The 24,572-nt window shown below is 37.5% G+C and overlaps 6 protein-coding genes and 1 pseudogene across 59 annotated transcripts; 4 read left to right on the top strand and 3 right to left on the bottom strand.

Moving 5' to 3' along the window:
- Positions 1-57: 57 nt before the first annotated feature.
- LOC104703342 (Tetratricopeptide repeat (TPR)-like superfamily protein) lies at positions 58-2,506 on the top strand. Of its 3 annotated transcripts, XM_087459764.1 has the most exons (4): positions 64-737; positions 823-2,028; positions 2,134-2,302; positions 2,440-2,506. In XM_087459764.1, exons 1-2 carry the CDS (start codon positions 145-147, stop codon positions 1,853-1,855), a joined length of 1,626 nt encoding a protein of 541 aa, XP_087315890.1. In that variant the 5' UTR covers positions 64-144; the 3' UTR covers positions 1,856-2,028; positions 2,134-2,302; positions 2,440-2,506. The 3 variants fall into 3 exon arrangements, with proteins under 3 accessions (XP_010417652.2, XP_087315890.1, XP_087315891.1); XM_010419350.3 differs by lacking the exon at positions 2,440-2,506 and having other exon boundaries at positions 58-737; positions 2,134-2,424; XM_087459765.1 differs by lacking the exon at positions 2,440-2,506 and having other exon boundaries at positions 937-2,028; positions 2,134-2,424.
- Positions 2,507-2,680: 174 nt separating this feature from the next.
- On the bottom strand, positions 2,681-5,129 carry LOC104703343 (putative receptor-like protein kinase At1g80870). Its single transcript, XM_010419351.3, has one exon. The coding sequence runs from the start codon at positions 4,939-4,941 to the stop codon at positions 2,836-2,838; it is 2,106 nt and encodes a 701-aa protein (XP_010417653.2). The 5' UTR covers positions 4,942-5,129; the 3' UTR covers positions 2,681-2,835.
- A 1,035-nt stretch (positions 5,130-6,164) lies between these two features.
- Positions 6,165-15,014, top strand: LOC104703345 (uncharacterized). Of its 50 annotated transcripts, none has more exons than XM_087459813.1 (32): positions 6,165-6,627; positions 7,425-7,493; positions 7,619-7,815; positions 7,918-7,989; positions 8,081-8,149; positions 8,233-8,295; positions 8,409-8,445; positions 8,642-8,714; positions 8,799-8,876; positions 8,960-9,042; positions 9,138-9,300; positions 9,400-9,495; positions 9,585-9,685; positions 9,768-9,891; positions 9,993-10,108; positions 10,210-10,252; positions 10,502-10,645; positions 10,735-10,773; positions 10,879-10,938; positions 11,064-11,082; positions 11,179-11,411; positions 11,619-11,656; positions 11,837-11,914; positions 12,132-12,329; positions 12,414-12,452; positions 12,553-12,622; positions 12,712-12,871; positions 12,958-13,035; positions 13,117-13,151; positions 13,230-13,335; positions 13,540-13,598; positions 13,724-15,014. In XM_087459813.1, the coding sequence occupies exons 17-21, from the start codon at positions 10,521-10,523 to the stop codon at positions 11,269-11,271; spliced, it is 336 nt and encodes a 111-aa protein (XP_087315939.1). In that variant the 5' UTR covers positions 6,165-6,627; positions 7,425-7,493; positions 7,619-7,815; positions 7,918-7,989; positions 8,081-8,149; positions 8,233-8,295; positions 8,409-8,445; positions 8,642-8,714; positions 8,799-8,876; positions 8,960-9,042; positions 9,138-9,300; positions 9,400-9,495; positions 9,585-9,685; positions 9,768-9,891; positions 9,993-10,108; positions 10,210-10,252; positions 10,502-10,520; the 3' UTR covers positions 11,272-11,411; positions 11,619-11,656; positions 11,837-11,914; positions 12,132-12,329; positions 12,414-12,452; positions 12,553-12,622; positions 12,712-12,871; positions 12,958-13,035; positions 13,117-13,151; positions 13,230-13,335; positions 13,540-13,598; positions 13,724-15,014. The 50 variants fall into 50 exon arrangements, with proteins under 50 accessions (XP_087315939.1, XP_087315902.1, XP_087315910.1 ...); XM_087459776.1 differs by having other exon boundaries at positions 6,196-6,627; positions 8,799-8,862; positions 9,750-9,891; positions 10,735-10,785; positions 13,421-13,598; XM_087459784.1 differs by having other exon boundaries at positions 6,196-6,627; positions 8,799-8,862; positions 9,750-9,891; positions 10,735-10,785.
- On the bottom strand, positions 13,931-15,391 carry LOC104703344 (putative N-acetyltransferase HLS1-like pseudogene; annotated as a pseudogene).
- A 34-nt stretch (positions 15,392-15,425) lies between these two features.
- On the top strand, positions 15,426-16,664 carry LOC104703346 (phosphatidyl-N-methylethanolamine N-methyltransferase). The gene is made up of 2 exons (XM_010419353.2): positions 15,426-15,860; positions 16,211-16,664. The coding sequence occupies exons 1-2, from the start codon at positions 15,616-15,618 to the stop codon at positions 16,461-16,463; spliced, it is 498 nt and encodes a 165-aa protein (XP_010417655.1). The 5' UTR covers positions 15,426-15,615; the 3' UTR covers positions 16,464-16,664.
- A 528-nt stretch (positions 16,665-17,192) lies between these two features.
- LOC104703348 (uncharacterized) lies at positions 17,193-19,773 on the top strand. Of its 2 annotated transcripts, XM_087459766.1 has the most exons (6): positions 17,381-17,678; positions 17,797-18,360; positions 18,771-18,828; positions 18,913-18,996; positions 19,086-19,227; positions 19,330-19,773. In XM_087459766.1, exons 2-6 carry the CDS (start codon positions 17,895-17,897, stop codon positions 19,597-19,599), a joined length of 1,020 nt encoding a protein of 339 aa, XP_087315892.1. In that variant the 5' UTR covers positions 17,381-17,678; positions 17,797-17,894; the 3' UTR covers positions 19,600-19,773. The 2 variants fall into 2 exon arrangements, with proteins under 2 accessions (XP_010417657.1, XP_087315892.1); XM_010419355.3 differs by having other exon boundaries at positions 17,193-18,360.
- LOC104703347 (putative WRKY transcription factor 40) lies at positions 19,692-21,512 on the bottom strand. Of its 2 annotated transcripts, none has more exons than XM_019228012.2 (4): positions 21,203-21,512; positions 20,500-20,844; positions 20,297-20,413; positions 19,692-20,192 (listed from the first exon to the last, which is right to left on the bottom strand). In XM_019228012.2, the coding sequence occupies exons 1-4, from the start codon at positions 21,290-21,292 to the stop codon at positions 19,830-19,832; spliced, it is 915 nt and encodes a 304-aa protein (XP_019083557.1). In that variant the 5' UTR covers positions 21,293-21,512; the 3' UTR covers positions 19,692-19,829. The 2 variants fall into 2 exon arrangements, with proteins under 2 accessions (XP_019083557.1, XP_010417656.1); XM_010419354.3 differs by having other exon boundaries at positions 20,500-20,841; positions 21,203-21,455.
- Positions 21,513-24,572: the final 3,060 nt, after the last annotated feature.

The raw sequence follows: 24,572 nt of genomic DNA on the forward strand, positions 1-24,572 counted from the left end.
TTTTAGACCCGTATTTACTTTTTATTTAGTAATTAGCCCCATCAACTTAATAGTTTCATCTCTTCATCCCACCATAAATAAAACGGAGTCACCAGCTTTGGAAAAAAGATTCCATCAAACCTTTCTCACTCCCTATTGAGAGCTATGGCTGCGATTGTTGCCATTGCTCAACAACTAACGCGAACGCAACAATGGCGGATTGTTAAATGTCAATCTCTGCTACGTGCACTGTCGACATCGTCTTCGAGCTCATCTTTCCAAAATCATTCCTTCTCTTCAGCATTTCATCGAACAGGTCTTGTGCATTCTCAAATCTTCACGCAAAACGTACCACGTTTTGTCTCCTCCAACCGCTTCTTCTCCACCCAAATCATCTCCGACTTCTTAGAGATCAACCGAGCCTTGGCTCCGTTAGAAAAGGGTCTGATCGATTTAATCAGACAGGTCTCTGAGCTGGAGTCAGAGGCGGAAGCCATGGCTTCTCTAGAGGACTCGTCGTTTCATCTAAATCATGAATCTTTCTACTCTTTAATCTGGGAGTTAAGAGATGAATGGAGGCTTGCCTTTCTAGCATTCAAATGGGGTGAGAAACGCGGCTGTGATGATCAGAAAGCTTGTGATTTGATGATCTGGGTTTTGGGTAATCATCAAAAGTTCAACATTGCTTGGTGTTTGGTCCGTGATATGTTTAACGTTTCAAGAGATACTAGAAAGGCCATGTTTCTCATGATGGACAGGTTAGCTTTTGTTGAATTCGTTGAGCTATATAGAAAGATTTGTACTACTAGGTATTGAATTGATTGTCTTGGTATTGATATGTAGATATGCTGCTGCTAATGATACTAGCCAAGCTATTAGGACATTTGATATTATGGATAAGTTTAAACACATTCCTGATGATGAAGCATTTCAAGGATTGTTATATGTCCTGTGTAGACATGGGCACATTGAAAAAGCTGAAGAGTTCATGCTTGCAAGCAAAAAGCTCTTTCCTGTGGACGTTGAGGGATTCAACATCATTCTTAATGGTTGGTGTAACGTTTGGACTGATGTGACTGAAGCAAAGAGGGTTTGGCGAGAGATGGGGAATTATTGTGTCACGCCTAACAGTGACTCTTACAGTCACATGATCTCTTGCTTCTCTAAAGTTGGGAACCTTTTTGATTCTCTCAGGCTCTACGATGAAATGAAGAAACGGGGTTTGGCTCCAGGGGTTGACGTTTACAATTCTTTGGTTTATGTGATGACCCGTGAGAATTGTTTTGACGAAGCTATGAAGCTTTTGGATAAGATGAACGAGGAAGGTTTAAAGCCAGATTCAGTCACCTACAACTCGATGATACGCCCACTTTGTGAGGCTGGAAAGCTGGATGTAGCCAGGAATGTATTGGCAACCATGATAAGTGAGAACCTAAGTCTCACAGTCGATACATTTCATGCATTCCTGGAGGCTGTGGATTTCGATAAAACCTTAGAGGTTTTAGGCCAAATGAAGATTTCTGGTTTAGGTCCTACAGAAGAGACCTTTCTTCTCATTCTTGGAAATATGTTCAAGGAAAAGCAACCGGAACATGCTTTGAAGATCTGGGCAGAAATGGATCGTTTTGAGATAATGGCTAATCCTGCTCTTTACTTGGCTACAATACAGGGGCTTTTGACATGTGGGTGGCTTGAAAAGGCCAGAGAGATATATTCAGAGATGAAATCAAAGGGGTTCCCAGGAAATCCTAAGCTCCAGAAACTGCTGGAGGAGCAAAAGGTGAAGGGGATCAGAAAAAGCAAGAGGATAGATCTTCGAAGAGTTGGTTCTCGGGTATCAATATACAAAAAAGAATCAGATAGGGGTAAGACTTGAAAAATGTGGATCAAACGACCACTCATGTATCAGTTCTCAGACCTCACGGTCTCCACTCTTCTGAACTGTGATATGTGCAATCTCAATCTGCACGAGTCCAGAATCTCCGGTCCCAGCCCACCTGTCTCATTTGGCTTGCCTGCTTTCACTACATCCGCCGTGCAGTTTTCCAGGTAATCTTTCTTCCATTCACCAGATTTGCAACCATGCTGATTTATTCCTAAAAAAGAGTATCAAATAATCTGCATTAATAATCATTTGCAACCATGCTGATTCAGGATTCTCTCTCCGGATTACATGAAAGACGTCAGAAACTTTTGTTATCCTTGATTGCTGCACGTCCATGCATCGCTGCATGTTCCAGTTACAGTAAGTTAGAAGTTCAATGTGTTATGGCATGAACCAGACCGTGCAAGAGGCAAAGGCTGAGTTCAGTGTGTTTCAAAGGCAAGATCTTCAGAGCTCTCATTGTCGTTTTTCTATGTTCTTTGGTCCTTGGACTTTTTTTTCTTATAATTCTTGTGTCATGACACATGAACCAGTGATGAGTGTGATATGGCCTTCAATTCTTTTGAGTGTTGCAGTTTTCATGCCACCTTTCAAGGAACCACCATTTTCCTCCATTTCAAAAAGCTAAGGGCCCCTTGATTATGACTTGCTTACTTTAGTTGCAGGCTTCTGAAAATTGATTGCTTAGTCACTAGTATTTTAAAACCTAACTTAGTTATAATTGAGAGCATACCAAGTAAACACAAAAAGAATAAAATCGAGAGACTTCTCAAGATGAAATTAAAGTTGAACTAGAATAGTATCTATTCTTCTGGGTTTTGATGGAATCTGCATCTCGTTCATATATAGTTTACAAACATTACAACATAATACAATTCTCAAAAGCTAAAACTCTAAAAGTTACATCCAACAATTTCGAAAATGAAAAAGATCAGATCAAACCTCAAACCACTACTCTGCATTGGCCTGTTTTAACCTCTCCGTTTCGATCTACTGCCATAAAATTTTGCCGGAGGTGATGGAGAGAACTCGAATGCAATCGACGAAATGTCCATTTCCCCTCTCAAGATTTTCACAACTTCACTAATATCAGGCCGTAACTCAGGTGCTTTCTGCAGACAAGCCAAAGCCAAGTTAATGCACAATCCTGCTTCTTCCTTGTTATACCCATCCTTCAATTTCTCGTCGACCAGCTCAAGAACATTCCCTGACTGAGCTAATTGCCTACACCAGCTCACCAAATTCGCCTTTTCAAGTTTCATCGGAGATGCAAGGACGTGTAAAGGCCTCCTACCAGAGATTATCACTAGAATCAGTACTCCAAAGCTGTAGATATCACCTTTCTCCATCAAGTAACAGCAACCGCCTCCATACTCTGGCGCTATGTAACACAATGTGCCTCTCATACTCGTCGTGCTGCTTAGTTCACGGCTGAACAAATCCCCACTCCACATCTCACTCCCCATTGATCTATTGTTGTTGTTCTTCTTCTTGCTGCTGCTATTGCTTTTCCTTCTCCATCCCTTTCTGAAGCTAAACTCTCCCCCAGCTTCTCCTTCTCGGTCCTCCACGCTGTTTTCACCTTTTTGATGGAAACAGTAACGAAAATGTGGAACTTTCAAACGATTCTTGAACTTAATTCTTAGAATTCTAATCTTCTTTTTGTTGTTTCTCTCATCTTGATGCTCTTCCTCTTTCCACCGTTCCTCCATATTCCTATGCTTCTTCTTCTTTTTCAATTTCTTCTTTATCTTTCCGTTGATTTCTTCTTTCGCAAACTTCTCTTGTAGAGTGTCAAACCTAGACTCATGCAAACCAGACTCATCTTTATCGATCGTCCTAGTTGAAACTCCCAGCTCAGGGGTACTACTGATGATCTTCTTCTCATCATCCCAATCAGGATTCACCGTGTCAATCTGACTCCCTATCCATTCTCTAACATAATCTTTACTACAGAGTTCACCACTCCCTTCTTGCTTCCACCACCAATCTCTCCCCCATTGCTTAGATCCTTTCCCTAAATCAAGAACCGAATTGGGACTCAAATTCATCTCCTTGCTCTGATCAAACTCATGATGATCCTCCTCACATGACAACACAACATGGTTCACTTTAGAATCATCCCCATCGTTTGAAACCTCTTTTCCTTTTGTCTCACCTTCCATTGCTAAACTCATCGGATTCAGATTCATTCCTTTAATGTTACGGCTCGTTCTACTGTTCTTGGAAGACGAAGAAGCTTGTAGAGCAAGAGCAAAGTCAACCTCATGATGCGTTGGAGTGCCAACAGCGGTCTGAGGAGTGCTCTCTCCTCCGAACGTTGCCGACAGTTCTTGACTTTTCCCCAAATCTTGGCTGAACAGATCAACACCGTAACCTCCTTCCATTTTGACCCTAGACAAACCAAAATCCGAAATCTTTGCCCTGAACTCAGAATCAAGAAGAACATTACTAGGCTTGATGTCTCCATGAATCACTGGCGGGTCACATCCGAAATGCATAAAGTCGAGAGCTTTCGCAACATCGAGGATGATACTAAATCTCATTTCCCAATTCAAGCAAGAGTCTCCATCCTCGTTGAACAGAAGCTCTTGAAGGCTCTTGTTTGGCATATACTCGTAAATCAAGAACCTGTGATTCTTCTCGACGCAATATCCTAAAAGGGTAACTAAAAAAGACGACTTTAACCCGCCAAGAATCTGTAACTCGTTCTGAAACTCGGTCTCTGTTTGAAGAGAGAGGCTGTCGAGTCTCTTAACCGCGAAAAGCTTGCCGTCTCTAGTAATGCCTCTGAACACAGTACCAGAGCCGCCTTTACCAATCACATTGGATTCGTCGAAATCGTTTGTCGCTAGCTTGAGCTCCTTGTAAGAGAAGAGCTGGAGCTTTAGTGGCGACGCAGCAACGTCGAAAGGGATGGTTCTAGAGCGGTTGAGAAGAGATGTCCAGAGGTGGTAAATGAAGTAGAGGATTGCGAAGAAGATTACAAGAGAGGATGAGATTGTGAGAATCAAGAAGAGAGTTTTTGTTCTGTTGATGAATAGCTTTGGTCGGGTTGGATTTGGTCTTGAAGGCATGTCTCTCTCCCTCTCTGTTCAAAGATGGAATCGTTTATGGAACATTCAGTATCTTTCTCTCTGATCAGGTTTTAACTCTGAACCTATATCTAGCTATAGTCGTTGAGAATGTCTTAAGAGGAAAAAAAGCTGTTTCATGAGTTTTGCTTTTATTTATTTCTTTATAGTTTTTTACTTTAGAGAATTACAATTATACTATTTCACGTTTTTATTTCAAACAAATTATACTGAGAAAATCGAGGTTCAAACTGCGTAATAATTACATATAGAGAAAAAAGAAGAGGTTATTTTATAGTGGAGAATGGATTTGACAAAAATATAAAAGGACAAAAAAAAAATTATAGTTAAAAAAGCAAGAAAGGAAATGATAATGTTGTTTATAATGATGATGTTACTTTGCTTTTGGTAGTGGATCACATAGTAATGTTAAGATTAGACTTTCTTTTCTTTTCTTTTTTTGTTAATTGTACTCTCTTTTATTTTGTCCTAGTCGTCGTTTACTTGCTAAGTTAAGATATGGATTGAATATTCGGATAATTAGGGTAACTCAGCTCAGTGAAGGTATTAGTTAGTTTGTTAACGAGATTCAAGAAGAAAAGAGAAGAAATTTAGTTAGTTAACGAGTTGAGTGGCGAAGTGTTCAAGATCCGCTTTGACTGCTTCGGGAGTTATGCATAAATTATAGATTTTGTACTTTTGCCCCATATCTTTAATATGCACACATCCCACCCACCCCCTTTTTGCAGTTTGCATACATTAAACTAATACTTAAGCATAAGAAGAGCATTGCTTTTGATTCACACTCTTGCGGTTGAAAAAGACATTATAGCTGTTTGGCAAAACGTACACGAATCTCAAAGATTGCAATGGATTTTTTTTTGGTATGGTTCAAGGGATGTCGACAAAAACTTGCGAGTATTATGGTATAGAAAGATCCATAAACGATTCTGGTATTGTTACGACAAATATAAATGTCAAGTTCGTATGGAAACAAAAATAACTCTATGGGATGTCCCATTCTTTATGATGTGCTAAAGTCGTAAGTGGGCGTCTCTGTGGACCAACAAATGTCATGTGCACTCAGATTTTCAAAATCTTCGTTGTTCAAAAAAAAAAAATAATAAAGAGAGAATTAGTCAGAGTAAAAAAGAATCTCCCATTCACCACTGTCTTTTTTGTCGTGAATTGCCCTTACAGAGAGTTACAGAAGTTCTATTTGAACCATTATAATCATAAATTTTTTTTTTCTTTTTCGAAATTGGTGAAGGAGACACGATTGATAGTGCTCTTCGTAAATTCGACCGAGTTACTTTTGTTTTTCTTCTTATAACAACAACCATAATAATACCGAAAATATTAACAAATACGAAATTTTTAAGTCCTAAACCATAATTAATTACTTTCTAATAAAAGGGCCAGTCATGCAAATTTCACAAAAACTCCATTGAAAGAGGCTGAAATTCCTATTTTGCCCCTCTAAGCTAGAATCTAATCCCAATCGATCTCGTACGACGGATACTTCTGCGGCGGCTCCTCCGGGTCAGCGAACGTGAAGTCCGAAAACGACGAAGATCCCGATCCCGCGGTGGGAGGAGATACAGCGATCGAAGGCGACTACTCCTCGCGGACTTGACCTTCTCTGATGACTGATTTGGCGACGAACCCACCTTCTCAGCCTTACCTAAGGTTTGGTTAAAAAGCTCAGTTCATGTGCTGATTAGAATTGTCTACGCTGCTTTTTTTTTTGTTCAAGGATGAATGATTCAATATTTGACTTTTAAGATTGATGATTGTTTGGTGAGAAAACAGGACGTAGGTTTGATCGGTGGTTCTGTTCAGGGGTAACGTTGTCCGATTCACCGGACTTTTTGAGTCTTAAAAGCAGCGGTGTAGAGATTGTGGGGTTTACGCGTGTCCCACAAACTTATCATTATTCTAGAGCTTATTATTTTCTTGGGTTTCGTAGTTGTTTGGGCTGTCTTTTTGAATGTTGTACTTGGGCTTCTTCTCGTAGTGTTACTAGTATTTTGCTTCATGAATCATTAATACTATAAAATTTAGGGTTAAAAAAGGAAAATAAGAAAGAGGATATCGAAACATAAATAAAATAGGAAAAAGGGAATAAAGGAGTCGAAGATTGTTTGACTAAGGAACTATTTAATCTGGAGCGTTGAAAAATTCAGATGATGAAATCGTGACCGTCATAAGTAAATAGACTGAAAAATAGAAATAGGAAATAGAAACGTTAAAAAGGGAAAAAAGGAAATAATCGAGTGAAAGATGTTTGACTTAGGAATGATTTAATCTGCACCGTCATTGATCTATAAATAATGCTTCACTCTTCTATCTAGGGTTCGGTTTGGTCTCTCTCTCAGGTCTTAAATCTCAATTGCATTGCTTCAGATTTTTATGTCTCTTTACTCTGTTATTGTTCCTTCTTCTTAACGCTTCTCTGATATTTTTTGTTTCTTCGTCTTTTGCAGGTTTTTTTGGTAACGAATTTATGATCCGATCGTCGCTTTTACCCTAGGGTTTGGTGGTCTCTCTCAATTGTACACATGCCTTGCGATTTTTAACCTCTTCTTCGCTTTGTTATAATTCTTTTTAACGCTTCTCATATCTTTTTTATTTGGCCTTCCCTTACTAACTAAGTAAGTTTCTTCTTCGTCTTTTGCAGGTACTGTTTTGATATCGAATTTATGATCCGATCATCATCGCTCCCGACCCCAGATTCTGAATTTTCACGCATTACTATGGCTTTAATTTTCATAAATTCTTAATTCCTATGTACGCGATTAAGATGTGTATGCCACGGCTCGCCCTTCTGTCTTATCATGTTTAACTTGATGACAAAGTAACACGGACATGCGACAGGTTTTTGTCTTGTTCGATCATCTTTTCTCGAAGTCTATACTTTTGATCTTATTATTATGTTTCATCTGATTTTTTTTTTAACTCTTGCATCTGTTATTGTAGATTGTGGAGGATGCGTTGCTCGGTGGGTGATGGTTTTCATGGATTGTTGTCTTCTCTGCGCTACATCTTCAGGTAGTGTTCTTCCTTTTTTGCCTATATGTTTTTTTTCTTTAATTTAATATTGGCTAATTGTTGCTCCTCTGTTTCTTGTGTTTATTCCCAGATGACGTTCTTGCTGTGTACATGACATTCAGATGAGAGATCGATGATCCACATATTATTCCCTACACGAGTTTGTTCTTAAAATTTGTCCCTTTTTAACTATTATTTCTATTCAATGTCTTGTTAATAAATCTATATCTCTCTTTGATGCAGATCGTGGAGGCACCTGGGGGACTGATATGATAAAGTTTGTGCCTTAGACCAAGTCTCCCAAAGGTACACTCTCTTCTTTTGACACTCTTGTAGTCAGGTAGTGTTCTTCCTCTTAACCTCTTTTTCTTAATTTCTTTCTATATAAGCAAAAACCCTTCTTTCTCTCTTTGATGCAGATCACGAGGAACCAAGGTTTCTGAGTTCAACTTTCAGGTTACCTTACATCTATACACCTTTTTGGCCTTATCGGTTGTTTCATTTAATTTTGGCTAGTTATTGCTCCTCTGTTTCTTGTGTTTTCCAGATGATGTTCTTCTTGCTGTCATGTCTCATTATATCTTGAAGGATTCCTTTGATCTGTCGTTACTCCCTGTGGCCTGTTTGACAGTCTCCCTTTGTTATATCCCAGGCAGCATCAAGAACCTGAAGCCTCTTTGACAGGCTTTGATGGAAACGCTTCTTCTATGTGCCTACGTCTTGCGGTGGGTTTTTGTTTCTTCCTCTTAATACATCTTTTACTTTCGTTTTTTGTTCTGTTCCATACGTTTCTTTCTTTGTTTTTGCAGGTGTTTTGGAACCCAATTATGATCTGATCATGGCGTAATCTTCTCCATGCTGCTATGTCTTCAGGCACGTTCTCACAGGTTCCTTCTTCTAATTTAAACCCATCTCTGGTTCGGTGGTTTTTTTCTAATTACAACTTGCCGTTTTTGTTTTGTTGGTTTAGATTTGTGGAGAATGCTACGATTGATCGGTGATGGATTTGACTGATCGTTGTCACTCTAATTCATGTTGATTTTTCTTCTAGGGGTTTGGTTTCTTAATTTGAATCGTTCAAGGCCTTTTTTTATATATTATGTTCATGCGATTTTTAACTTTTCTTCGCTCTGTTATATATATTTTAGATTGTGGAGGAGGATGCGTTGATCGGTTGGTGATGGTCTTGAACTTTGATAATCATTTTTGTCTTCTCTGCGCTACATCTTCAGGTAATCTCTTGGACCTTATTGTTGTTGTGACCATTGGCGTTTCTCTCCACAACTAATCTCATCTTCAACTCCGACCAAGGTATACAAATTTTTGTGATATTCAACTTCTTAGCTAAGACTAGGTAGGAGCTCTCTTTCTATCTATCTGACGTTTCTTCTAAATTCTTAAATTGTGCAGAAGCAGATCCGAGATGGTTTTGAAGAAAATTGGAAAGTCTCATAACATACCTCAACAAGTTCGTGTTCTTCGTAATCCTCCTGCTTCACCATCTGTGTAAGTAACATTCACCACATGTTAGATTATTTCATTATATTTTATATAACTCTGTTGTCTTCTAACTCTCTGAACCTTTGATGAATTAGAGATATGGTGCAAGCCAGTGTCGTTTTGCAAGTGTGGATCGGAGGACCTTGCTCTGTCCACATGACAGCAACTCTCACTCTCACGGGACAACCTGCAAGTGGTAACGTTTTTTTTCTTCTTCTTATCTGAGTCATTGCTTGACCTACTTAAGTGTTGTGCAGCAGATCTTATGCATTTGCCAGGAGAGCCCACGAGAGGATAATAAGAGTCAGATGAATATATTTAAAGAGTTAAAAAGATGTTGGAGGAAAACAGTTGTCTCTTGCGTTCAATCCGAACGGATCTGTGCTCGCTGCTGGTGCGGAGGTAAAAAAATATAGCTCTTAGATGCATTCATCTCTTTTTATAGATGACAAAGAAATCAACTCTCGTGGATCTTACGCATTCTCTGTTTTGATGCAATACAGGATGGGACTTTGAATGGCCTAGCTTGCATGAAAAGGTTGCTTAATGGTGGTCCACTTTGTCGGGTTTTGGAGGTGAGTGCTTCTACTGCTGTTCCCACAGTCTATCAAAAGAGAAGGTAAGTTGTGTTTTGCTCTTACTATATATATCTTTTAACTTTATATACAAACTTCCAGCATTATTGTATCGGATCTGAGGAGTTTAAATACTGAAATGCAGGTCGAGATGTTTGCCTCCTGTAGATTTTATGGAGACAATGCAGGTAATTTTTAAATTTACTCCCTTATTTTTATCTGCCACCATCTTGTGTAACTATATAGCATCTGATTAAATAATTTGGTAATTGTGATCATGACGAGATATAATTTGCAATTTAGGTTTTGAGTATTATTATGTGTCTATAGTTTGATCTTATCATATTTTGCATCATGCCCTTTGGCTATAATTACTTTTACCTTACAAAACGACAGATTCTGGCTTCTCACGTTTTTCAATTTGTTCTCTCTCTCAGGTTCTGAGCCAGCCAAGCAATGTCCCCTATCTTGAAGGAGATTCTGCCACGATCCAAGATTTGTTTGTTGTGTTCTCTTGTGCTTCTTTGTGTAATTTTTACATTTACTCCCTTATTTTTATCTGCCACCATCTACCTTAACAGGTGAGCGTTACGTTACACTGTCGGGTTTTTGTTACAATTTAGATCATAATTAATGCGACTGAGATTTTTGTTTTAATATGTTTCTGTAGGAGAATTAGAATTCTTGGAGCTTCGAACTCAAAGCCACGGTTTGTTCTAGAGTATCTATCTATGGTCCAATTACTCGGTCATGGTTTGTTATCTCTCTTCTTCATTGACTTTCACCTGATGATTTTGTTCTCTCTCTCGTGCAGGTTCAAGAGCCAGCCAAGCAATGGCCCCTATCTTGAAGGAGATTTCGTCCACTATCCAAGGTTTGTTTGTTTGTTCTCTTGTCCTTCTTTGTGTATTTTACTTTACTCCCTTAACTATTGCATCTGTGCGTCTGTACAAGTAATATATCTTAACTGATACTTGACAACTTCTTCCTTTTTATCAGTTTACTAGGAAAACAGCTGGTTCGTGAGTTCTCCTCTTTATCTTGGCTTTCGTTATTTTCTCTTTTCTAGGGCTATTCATCTGTTCTCACGGTTCTTTTGTTTCATATCCCACAGGAGGCCTCTGAAGAACGATTGCGAGAATATCCTGTGATGTGTACATCCTTTGGCGGATGTTTACATCATCATTGGTTTGAATTACAATTTTAAGGTTTAATTATTTTGTGAATTAGATAAAGGAGATCATCATCATTCAAGCAAGGTAGAGACCATGTACAACTAATTTCCATGAATGACACCATTCCATGAGCGAACGTCCAAGAAGAAGAAGAAGAACACCTCCACTCCAGGTTTATTTCGTATCATCCTTCACTTATGTCTGATTTTGTGTTATTATTTGTTCCTTGTGTAGCTTTGAGATTTCATAATGATCAGTGTTTCTCTTCATATTGAATTTAAAAACAATTTGCAATTTGCTTAACTGGGAATTTTATTGTTGTATGGACATGATACGAAGTGGAATTGATAATGGTGTTGTTTTGTTCATGTTGTCCTAGTGTCACCACATTATTGCGCGCGATCACCAGATCCTATGGTAAGTTGATTTATGTAAAAATTAGCCCTTAAGCTTGTCTGTTGGTGGATGATTAGAATCTCTTTGCACATGTTTTAAAATATGCTGCATAATATTAAACTCAAACTCTCTTTCTTTGTGAATTCATTATCTTCATAAATTTTGTACCTTTATGTGTGTGTTTTGATTGCATATCCACAGGCTGACATCATTGTTCGTGGTTCTGCTGTTTGGAATTCTAGTTTTGCCTTGAAGTTCTTAGACCAAGTCTTCCCAAAGGTACGTTCTCTCTTCTTTTTGACACTCTCGTAGTCATTCCATCACTGATCGGCTGGTGATGGTTTTATTTGATGGATCTTTTTTGTCTGATTTTGGCAACCAATCATTTGTTTTAAGGTGCAGAGCATACTTCAGATTTTTGATTGAAATTTTATCTTAAGATATGTCTTGTGAATTATGTTTTTTTTAGTATTCTAATGATGATTTCAGTCTGCAGCTTGCTTATGGACCGACGTGGTTATTGGGGAAGACTCAGTACATTAATTATTATAACATGATGACAAAGTAATTCGCTTCATATGTTTTTGTCTTGTTCGATCATCTTTTCTCAAGTGCCTCTTGTCATACCTGTTTGCGGAACAGCTTGTGTTGGCAAGTCCACTTATAGCTACACAACTTGCCAAATGTCTCACAGGTAACTCAACAGTAACCATTATTCATCTTTTCATTTCATTCTCATTTTTTTGTAACATAACTGTGATTTGTTTTGTCTTTGCAGGTATCAGTCTGATTTTGGCAACCAATTATTTGTTTTGAGGTGCAGAGCATACTTCAGATCTTTGATTGAAACTTTATCTTAAGATATGTCTTGTGAATTATGGTTTTTTAAGTATTCTGATGATGTTTTCAATTTGCAGATTGCTTATGGAGCCAACATGGTTATTGGAAAATACTGAATGGAGGATAAACCTCATACAGCAGTAACAGGTAACTCGCCAGTAACCTTTCTTCATATGTTCATTTCATTCTCATTTGTTTGTGATTTTTTTAATAATCAGTATGTGCTCTTTTGTCAGACATGGTTTATGAGCTACTTCGAACAACAACTGAGTACGTTTTTCTCTTTTCTAATGTTGTTACATACTATAAAGAAGATACCCAAACATGTGTCGAGTTCCCTTTGGAGTTGGACTTGCTCCCCTTAGATGAGCATTGAGCAGTAACCAAGATTCCCAAGTAAGTGACCACGTTTTGGTTCCATAAAATGATCTTGAGATTTCCATGTCTTAACATCCTAACATGTTATCATTTTGTTTCTTCAGGTTTCTACAAAATACCATCTTTATGCCATTGTGGAGCATCTTTTGGTTATTACTCTGCTTAAGTTTGATGACGCCATGGTAATATGATATAACAGTTTTATTTGATTTATGAGTTTATACTGTTCTTCACACTACTGAAATCTCGATTTTGTTCCTCAGATGATTGCTGGGCTGAAATTGCTCGTGACAACATGGTATTAAACACTTGTTTGTGATTCCTTACTTGTTCTGCAGTTTTGCTGGATGTTATCTTCGTCAAATGTGTTTTCCAGGGAAGTCTGGTGCGAAAGAAGTCAACTTTCCCTTCTGGTATTATAGCGCTTGCGGTTTATATTCACAGCAAGGGCAGTTTAGGCTCGGGATTTACTCAGATGCCAGGTAAACTGCAGAACTTCAGTGGTTCGAGGAATGAATTTTACACTTTTCCTGGTGCTAACATGCATACACATTTTTGTCCTTATAGGTATTTTACTTGCATGTATACACTTGCAGCAAAACCATGCCAGGTTCTTTAGGCCATGAGGAGCATGATGCCAATACGTTTGCAGACAGTGAGTAACAATACTTGGGATCAAATTTCAGGGAATTGATTACTTGAAGTATGAAAACTGCAACAATGATGGGTCTAAGCCGACTGTCAGGTTAGTATAATTGATGATATCAGTTGAGTTTCATGTGTCCCTCTCTCCCTTCTGTTAGTCTTCTTCCTAAAGCGTCTCAGAATTTCTTTTGTTTTGTTCCCTAAGTAAGTTTCTTCGTCTTGCAGGTGTTTTGGAAGCGGATTTATGATCCGATCATAGCTGCCTCCTTGATACAGAGGAATTCAGATAAGTACTTACACTATTATTCTCTTATACCTAAAACTTCAGAGCAGTCTTAAACATGTAAAGAAGGGTCACATAAATGTTTTTTTCTTTTTTTTTTTTATAATCATCTTTATGTACAATAAAGTTAAATATTTTTGGAGCATTGATTAGATATCACGAGGATCAACAAAAATCACGGAGGAAGAAGAAGAAGAAGATGTCGAGTTAGTCCAATCGGACGGTTCAGGTTCACCGGAGAGTTTCTTGAGACACCAGAGATCTTGGGCCCATTAAAGCCGTTTCCAATGAGGTACGGCCAAAGCCACCGCGTCTGATGGGCTAAGCTCTGCCGCTAGAGCTCCACATCCTCCGTCGTATCTCCCAATGTTGTGGACAAAATAGCATAAACTTTTCATGGGCCGTGGACCGTCTTTGCCTTCCATGTGCATGACATACATGAAATAAACCCAAAACTTGTCGAACACGTTAGGGAACGAAGGTAATTTCATCCATGGCATACAAGAATCGAGAAATCTCAAACCGGAGCAAACCGCGTGAGTTAACCGAGAGACGCCTTTCAGTTGCAGCCTGAATACATCTTTGGTGCTCCAAACGCTTAATATCGCAAAATTAGCTTCGCGGTTTGATTTGGTACCGTGTTTTTCATTTGGCACGGCTATAAACGTTCCTAAGCTGTTACGGCTGGTTAAAATTGCATCGATGTCACGAGGGAAGAATTCTGAGTCTTTGAAGATTCGAGTGTAGATTGATTCGGCGGTTTCGGGAGTTAATCGAAGGATTGTGATATCTGAACCGATCGGTTTGGTATGGGCGTGAACCGGCTGGACCAGCAATGTCGGTGTACGGAATTTGACATAGGAACATTTCTTGGTGAACAAGTTAATGGAAGGCTCGTTGGTATAATCAGTCGCCATGTACGCGTAGGTTGCGCCTTGTTGCTTGAACCATTCTTCAAGTCCTCGCACCAATTTCGTTCCTATGCCTAAGTTCCTGCTCAACAAATCATATTCAAAAGTTAGCTATGGATTAGTGCTATGATCATTCATACTTCAAAGAAAACTTAATAAATCTGATTTGTAGGAAGGGGGATTAGTTTAATTTTGAGAATATAAATTATGTGAAAGGAAGGATGAATTGGGGTTGATACAAGTGTCAACAAAGGGAAATTTCTTATTTTTGCAACACCTAATTAACTGAATCTTGGAATAAATCGTCTACTTTTTCTTTAAATTTTATTTTAAAAATGGTATTGAATTCGAATTTTGTAAAAGCAAAACATATATTCTCATATTATTATATACGATATAGTAAATGAATATGTCTATAGATTTTCTACCATATCACACGCCTCTTCTGGCCAAGATAAACCTTCACTATATTTCCAAGTCTGATAAAGTCTTTTGTTCACATCTTATATTTAACCACCGCAGTGTTTTTTGTTTTTTTCTAACCAACTTTTAATATGCAATAAGAGGAATTCCGCAATAAGAAGAATAGGGAAAGCTTTTGTTCAGAAGTTAGTTAAAAACGTGGAACTTCTTCTGATTAACTCTCAATATTTATTTATTTAACCAAACTTTTATTATTAGATTAACAATCTTATTCATTATTTTATGCTATGCCTAAAGAATGTCCACAAGAATATTACTATTTTACCAAGAAACTTTCACTGTTTCACAGTCTCTAAATAGGCCTCACACTGTGACAATGAATTGGGCCAAAACAGATAGTGAGGCCTATTAAGAGACCCACCCAATATGATGAGTTGTTTTCAAGTTCAAGCAACGAGACTCAGATTTTGTCGGAAACGAAACAAACGTACGGCGAAGAAATGGGGATAGTGGCCGGGATCGGAGTTCTGTTGCCATTTCCGTTCTACTGGTGGCTATGGACGAATCCTCAGTCATGGGTCAATCTCTGCGGCCGAGGAAGAGACCCATCGACGATGATGGCGCGTGTATCTCACGTCCTCAAAGCTGCCCAACTCCTCTCTCTCTTCTCCGTTGCTTCTCTCTCCTGGCCGCCTCCGCTCTACTTCTGGCCCCTAATGGCCTTTGGCCAGTTTCTCAACTTCAGGTACAATCTTCAATTACTCTCTTTGCTTAGTAGAAATCGAATGCGTTAGATCGATGAAATTAGGAATCTTTTAGTCAACCCCAACCCCATTAGTTAGCTTGATTCCCCATTGTGTAATGCCTCACTTCTCCGCGGTCTAATCTTTACTTGTTGTTAAAGTTTTGTCTTTTTTCAACTTTCAACCATCGAATCTGGTTTAGGCTTGTAAAGTTATACTTAAAAGGTCACATCTTTGACAGCTAGGCGAAGTTGATGTTTGATATATTAGGGCACTTTGTTGTATGGTCTGTTACTGAGCTCTCCTTCTTGTCAAGTTTTGTTAACTTAAAAAAGATCACAATCTTTTGCAGGGTATATCAACTGTTAGGTGAAGCTGGAACATATTACGGTGTTCGATTCGGGAAGAGCATACCTTGGGTGACAGAGTTCCCATTTGGTGTTATTAGAGACCCGCAGTATGTTGGGAGTGTCATGTCTCTAGTGGCATGCCTCTCTTGGGTTCCATTCCAATACATTCTCCTCTGGTCTCTCGGTTACGTTTTCATGATGTTTCTGGAATCAAAGGAGGATCCAAATGCTCGCGCCAAATCCGTCTCACCATAATAATCCACTAGTTAGAAAAGAAGCTCAACTCCCAAACTCAGGTCTAGTTTGATTTCTTTTTTATGAGTCTGTCTTCTCTGTTTTGTAAGCAAACTGATTTTACACTCTTCCTTCCTTTTCTCCCTGTTTTTGGTAATCTATAGAATTGTTGAACCAAGCGCAACTATGAGATAAGCAATGATAACCTTCCCTTTTAAATTAGGAGCCAGCCTCTAATGTTGATAATAATCTGTCAGTTTACCATCCATCTGTGAGGCAACAAATTACACACAATTCGTCTCTTTTGCATATGCGACAGTGGATACACATATGTAATAAACAAAAACTGAAGGCAACATTTATATGATTAACAGAACTTGAAGGAGCAATTTCGTTATAATTTCGATGTGTAGGAAGCATCTGAAATAAATACAAAATACAGGGAATAATTCAAAAACTAGAAGAAATATATTAGTATGTATATATAAAAAAGATACGAAATGTCGGGAGACACTCGAGTACGAACGAACGAAAGAAGAAGTTTTTGTTTATTCTTTCGACGGCCTTTTTTATTTGTCTTTGGCATGGTGGATTGATACAAGACAAAAACAATTCCTAATCTGTCTCTATACTAATCAATGATCATTATAAGCAACCAACTCTTTTTTTTTTCTTTTTTAGTTTATAGATCTCAAACCTATTTTATTTTATTTTTGGCTTCATCGGGTTTTTGAAAGAGTAGACTTTATTTTAAGACCCATTGTTTGGATCCGCGATCTATTGAAATTGAAAGTTGAAACACACTTACATTATTACTAGACTAGACTAAATTAGGTGCAGCCTAACAACAACAGAAGATTCGACCCGTATGTTTTCGGGTCGGGCAAACAGGGTAACCTAATAAAGCGGAGAAACCAAACGATGACGTGTGAAAGAGTGATTGGTTAATGACAACTTCTCTTCCGTCGTACTCCTCTTACCTTCTCCTCCTCCTTCAATTCGATTCCTTTCGTTCTCGATCGGAAAAGTCATCCCCTTTATCTTTGCTTCTCCGAAGTCAGAAAAAAAAAAAAAAAAAAAACTAAATCTTTTGTGTGTTTGTCTCCCTTTCACTTTCTTATGAATGTAGTAGTAAAAACTTACTCATTCCCGTGATCCTCTAGTAGTAGTAGTGAGATAAACAAGTTGGGGCTCTGTCTTGATTTCGCTAGAAGAATTGGGGGAAAACTTTTTTAGGTGAAAGACTTCATTTAAGTTTAGTTTTGCTTAAATGCAGCAGCAGCTCCTCCTCCTCCTTTATTTCTAGTTTTTATCGAAATTGGTGTAGTAATCAATCTCTTGGAACTGGTTTCAGATTTTTATTTAGGGAATTGCACTTCTTTTGGGTTTTTGTGATCCAGCGTTTAAACCATTCTGGTGGTTGAAAAAGGGCAATCGGAGACTTTTAGGTCAATGTCAGCTCCACCGCGAGTTCGTTCTGTGGATTCATCCGACCGAGGAGAATTCCGATCAGTTCTTGGTCCCGCCGGTAACAAGCCCCAGCAGAAACCGTTGTCAAAGCCGGTGAAGAAGCAAGTGGCTGACAAAACTAAAAAAAACCCAACCTTTACAGCGTCGTCGTCTCCAAGTCCGACGAAGAAGACGCCGCAATGCTCGCCTCTACTAAGCCCTTCAATTCTGAGACGGAATGGTATCTCGATGTCCGCTTCGTATTCTTCTGACGCGTCGTCTTCTTGCGAGTCGTCGCCGTTGAGCATGGCTTCTACTTCTAGCGGGAAGAGGGCTTTGCGCCGCCGAAATGGGTCTGTCTCTTCTTCTTCACTGAGAAGGAATCTTACTGAGGAGAGAGATGAGAAGCCTTGTGGTGATTGCTTCTCTGATGGTCGTAAAAGATGCGCTTGGATCACTCCCAAATCTGGTAACCATCCTTTTCAATCTCTCCTCCTGATTCATCAATTCAATATCTTTCTGGAATACGATTCTCCGCGTATCAGTTACTGTATGTAGCCAACATCTTCAATTGATGATTGTCTTTAAGCAATTGAAGAGTCAGTCTCGATTCTGAGTTTTAAGTAGAGTTGAAATGATTTGTGTTCTCTTTCTTTGGGAGTTAGTTTTTGAACGTAGGGCACAGAACTTTGAGTATGCTTTGTGATTAGGTAGATCATATCTCTATTGAACAACAACCACAGAGATTTGTAGAGATCAGTTTATTTTGTTGATGGGATAGGCTAAGTCTTTAAGCTTTTAGCTTTGTCTTGGCTTGAGTCTTTTCCTTTGGTACGACTGACCGGGTAAATTTGTTTTTGTTTTTGTTTCTTGTAAAAGACCAATGTTACATTGCTTTCCATGATGAAGAATGGGGAGTTCCTGTCCATGATGATAAGTATGTGATGGTTTCTCTCTATACCGACATAGTTTTACTGTTTTGGGAGATGCTCTTTGTGATTTTCGTTAAAATTGTTTGCAGGAAACTTTTCGAGTTATTAAGCCTGTCTGGTGCTCTTGCTGAACTCTCTTGGAAAGACATACTTTCCAAAAGACAATTATTCAGGTAACCGAGAAACCAAAGCTATTGTGGTGTTATATCTTCAGACTACTTATGAGGTCGATTCTCAAAATGCTTTTGCTATATATAAACAGGGAAGTTTTCATGGACTTTGATCCAGTTGCGATATCTGAACTAACTAATAAAAATATAACATCCCCTGACATTTCTACCACCACGTTACTATCAGAGCAAAAGCTACGGTCTATCCTCGAGAACGCAAACCAAGTTCGCAAGGTATTTTATCATTTTATAAGCCTGATCATTGTTTCTGTGTTTCTTAACAAAATTACCTCTTTCTCTTACTGTTATTGTTTTTTTTTTTCTTCTCAAATCCAGATAATAGTTGAATTTGGATCATTTGACAAGTACATTTGGAACTTCGTTAACCAGAAACCTACTCAGAGCCAATTCCGGTACCCACGCCAAGTCCCTGTGAAGACTTCCAAAGCCGAACTGATAAGCAAAGACCTTGTTCGCAGAGGCTTTCGCAGTGTCAGTCCAACGGTTATTTACTCGTTCATGCAAACAGCTGGTCTCACAAACGACCATCTCACTTGCTGCTTCAGACACCATGATTGCATAACAAAGGACGAGACTGGTAATTAAAGAAAATCCAAGAGAGCATAGTTTAACAATGTACTGCTTAGAATGCTGTGTTTGCATTTGTACAGATGTTTTTGTTGTCAAGCTAGGAGGAGTTTCTAAGCCGAATGTATTGGAGATTGTATGAAAAGGATTACATGTTACATTTTCAGTATCAATGGATTATAATCTACTCTCTCTCTTTCTCATGAAAATTTTTCAATCTATTAACACCAACGGAGTTTGAAACTAAACTATTTCTTGGTTTGATTCTGTTGATACAATCTTCCGGTAACAGCTGCGGCTAAAGCTGCTGTAAAGTTAGGATCTTTTGTCAAGGAAGAAGCCATTTGCTCTACCAAAAGTTTCTGAACTTCTGGAAAATCGATTCTTGATGTTGGGCTTGTCACTTTCTTGGATTCAATCAGATCTACTGTAGTCACCGCCGCAGTCAAGCTACTACTTCTGTTGGCGGCAGCAGGTTCTGTAGGAGAACCACCAACAGAGATGTAGCGGTTTAAGTTATTGTTGGAATCTATCTGCGATGGCATTGGATGGTTATGTTCACCCTCATAAGTCGCAACCAACACTGATTGATCCTCCACGCTTCTCTGAACCTGAAGAGAAACAAACATAGAATCAGAATCAGATTACAAAGTCTACCAATTTGTACGTGTTACATATTCCCATTCATAATTTTAGTCTCTTTCTTTATCAGTACCTTCTTTTTGACTGAACAGATTGGAGCACAAGCACACTTGAAGTAAGCTCTTGGAGATGGATTGTCTCTAGTCACCTTCTGTCCATATTTCCTCCATTGATACCCATCTTTCACAACCTACAAGAAACAATAATATCAATAAACCATATAAGTTAAAAGTTTCTAAAGATAGAGAGAGATACCAAGTTTTCATGTAAGCTTACAAGGGTAGTGTCAGAAGCTTCGGTCTTGTAATAGACCCTTGAGACTTTCTCCTTTACAACAGTCTCTTCTCTCTGCTTTTTACACAGATACTCATCTTGATCCGTTGAGCTACTTTCCGACGCTCCACCGATAACCGCCGAACTGAATGCGTCATCTCTGGTCGGAGATTTGCGTTTCTTGGGAGGACTGGTTTGGTCTCTCTCCGTCATGTTGCTCTTGTTTTCATATTCCACGAGTTGCTTCCTCAAGACGTTGTAGTTGTCACACATCAAAGTTAGCATCTCCGAGAGCTTCTTGTTCTCAGCACTCACTCGGTTTAATTCTTCCACCAAAGCACTTGTCTGCTATCATTTGTTATATAATTGCATGACGGTAGTAACCAAATTTTAGACATACGATGATAAGTTCATATAATTTATGATATACCGTTCCAATTAAATTTCAAGAACCCACCACATGAATTATTAACAAAAAAAACAAATTGCTAAAATTATGCATTTATATACCAATTATATCTCAAACAAACGTGTGTATGAAAATAGATATACAAGTGGATTTTTTTAGATATTTGAGTTGGTATATTAAATTTTCGAAACCAACCAAAAAAAGTATAAATATATATATATATATATATATATATATATATACTAAAAATGTCCATGGATGTCTTATTAATGAAGAATACGATATATAGAAGCATACCGGTGGATCTTCTTCAACTCGCATACGAGTAACGCCGATAGTGAGATCTAAAGAAGTATCGACCAAAGATGATGATGAGTACTGATCCATGTATATTATGTTATGTAGGAAGTAGCTAGGATGAAACTTCGATCTGGTTCTTGTGGATATATATGTGAGAGAGTTCCGTAAGTCGAGGAAGAAAGATTAGAGTAGTTAGAGTCGATCTTGGATTCTTCTTCTCTTTTTTTTTTCTTTCTCTTATGGGATTGTGGAAGAATGAAAGATTTTGATTCTATATATAATGGAGTGTTCAGAGAGGAAACAAGGTGGAAAGAGAGAAAGGAGAGGAGCATGTGCTTTTCATTTTCATGCAATAAACTAATGGTCTTATCATTTTTTTGTCCTTTTACTTTTAGTCATTAGTAATGACTCATTACAATGACTCTCAACTCGTCTCTCTAGGGTCCACCTTATGCACACACGTATTTGGTCCAATCTCTTATAGTTAACCAATTACTTCTTTTTTTTGTTTACTCGATATATACATATGTGATGCAACTCTTTTTCTTGATTTTTATTTTAGATAGTAGTAGGTTGACATTCTTCTTTATGAAACAAAACATTTGGTTTGTGATCAGGTTGTGGTTGTCTACTAAATATAATAATAACATGACTCTTTTCCACGTTTGCTTTAATATGTTAGTTATTATTATATGAATTTCCTTTCTTTACAGTATATAGCCGGCCTAAACTTAGATTAACGCTTTTTAGACAACTTAATGCATAAAGTAAGGACTACAAACGACATGTGGGATAAAATAAAATGATTGGTGGTTATATGTATAATAATAATGAAATGTAGTAAAATGCGTGCTTAATTAGAAAGTTTAATGCATGGTTTAGTGCACGTTTCAAAGAAAATGACAACTAGTAGGTAATATAGACTAATACTAGTATAATAGAGTGTGCGGAACGTGGTTTATAATGTTCTTCTAACGTAACGAGAGATTCTTCAGTTAAAGTAATAAGATGAGTATTTCCAAATTATTAAGTAAGTATACGTGTGCCTCCTTGTTTCGGTCAAAGTCAGGCCCACACGGCTTTTCAAAAACCACTAGACAAATTGACAGTCCTGTGGTGAGGAACTTTATCAAATCTTAATTCCATTCTTCCCTCGTTAATTTGGCTTTATTTTAATAACACCAATTACAAAAACAATAATATAAAATATTGAGGAAGAAATACTATTTGATGAGATCCTATGTTTAATTACACATTTTTAAAAACATTATGTTTAATTACACTTATACTTTTTTTTTTGGGCAAACAATTACAATTATACTAAACTGAAGCATTTTACTAGCTAGATTTATACCATTTGTTATCATAGTTAAGTTGATCCATGTTTGTGATCCCTAATAACTTATAAAAAAAAATTCGGAAAAGGTTGTAGGCTTGTAGCATATAAATCATCACACTATAATATTGGATGATAATTTGTTACTACGATTACTTTTTACTAAATCAATTTAATTATTTGGTTTTGGATCAGCAGCATACGTATTCATATTTTCTTTAAAGTCAAGCCTGCTCGGGATTACATAATCTACTTGACAATTTTGGCTGACGAAATTTATCAAATCTCAGTTTCCTACTTCTTCTTTCCACTTATTTTGCAATTAAACCGTTAAAGAGAATGTCAAAATGTTATACAGATTATTAGGTTTGGAGATAACAGAAAAACGCATATACCCTCAATCCATTATCTGAAATCGTACCTTGACTGACCTAGATATGGAATCTTCATGTGCCAATCATTTTGGACTTTCTCATGCATATTACATTATGTATCATTTATTCTTTTCACATCTCATTTTACCATCGAGCCTATATAATATCTGACATATATTATTATAGAAGTTAGTTTAACACAAACCGGGATTGTACCAGCTATGTTTTCATGTATATATACATTGTCTAGTGCAGAAATTGTGAATAATAGAATTTGATTAAAATCTCATCATCATAATCACCGTACTCTTCTTCTTTTTCCTTCGTAGAGCTTGATCAGTATGTTCGTCTTATCTTGATCTCCATTCTTTCTGATTGAATTGTATTTATGGAGAATCGTACTAGCTGCGTATAAAACTTACATTGTCGAAACCATTCATTATAGAAGTGCCAACTTACACACACTAGTGGAATTTTTTTAATTCAATCTATTTTGTTTAAATAACTTTAATAAAATCTGGTTGTATGCAGAAGTCTAAATATAGTCTATAAAACCCTATCGAAAGGTAATATACATCATTAACAAAAACAAACGTTATATACTAGTACTAATTACAACCATGTTAAGTAGATTAAGTTTCGATATTTAGAAGGTAACTTGATCATTCTCTACTGACTAGTACACTCGTAGAAAAGTAGGGCTACTTATAGTAGTTTTTTTCTTCCTTCATTCAAAAAGAAAGAGACTGAAATGTAGGTTGGTTCTTATAACACTCAACGAACAATTTGGTCACAAACCATCATTGTTAATATCCTGCAAAAGACAAAAACTCGTAACTTGTAAGTTTTTATAATCAAACATTGAATTCATCGTCAAACACGATGCATGTTTGCCTGTTTGGGAATGGATGTCCAGACAAAAACTAAAAGACTTGCCGACGAAAAATAAAGAAAATCGAAATTGTAGGTCGGTGATGGAATAATTAGACGTCACGGATGATGAAGTCATGAAAATGAAAAAATACAAGTGGACAAAAAAAGAAAAAATCAACATTAAGAGAGACACAAGGCCAAGTAGTGGTAGTTAGTAGTAAGCCATAGCGAAAGAAAGCACAATTCATCCTTTCCTGTATTTTTAAGACTTTGACCTCTTTGACCGTTGACCACGTTGACGCGGAAATACACACACTCACGAACGCACGAGTGGTTTTGGTTTACTTCTTTGTCGTGGTGGCTGTCTTCTTCCGGTCATAATATCTAAATCTATTTCTCTCTCTTTTTAAGTTTTTTTCTTTCTTTTCTTTTCCTAAACATCCTCATCCGATGGAGTATAATTTTAAGGTATACTATGATCGATGGAGGAAACAAAAAGGTATAATATCCGTACGTTTTTGATTAGACCGGAGTTTATGAAGAATATTTTATCGATAGAACCAATTCACACTTGCTCGACCTTGAGTTACATACATACATATCCACTTCTTGTATAAAAATACGAAGTCTTTATAACTTTCACTTGTTAACTAAGCATATAATATCGATATTTTACAATTTTACATTATGTTTCATACTTTCATTCGTTTTAAAATAACTGTTAACTCTCATTCAGTATTTTTTTCTTCTTTTACAAAATCAATATCGTGTGATTATAATTACA

The sequence above is a fragment of the Camelina sativa genome, chromosome 7, assembly GCF_030686135.1.
Source record: "Camelina sativa cultivar CO46 ecotype springtype chromosome 7, ASM3068613v1".
In the NCBI taxonomy this organism is placed as follows: domain Eukaryota; kingdom Viridiplantae; phylum Streptophyta; class Magnoliopsida; order Brassicales; family Brassicaceae; genus Camelina; species Camelina sativa.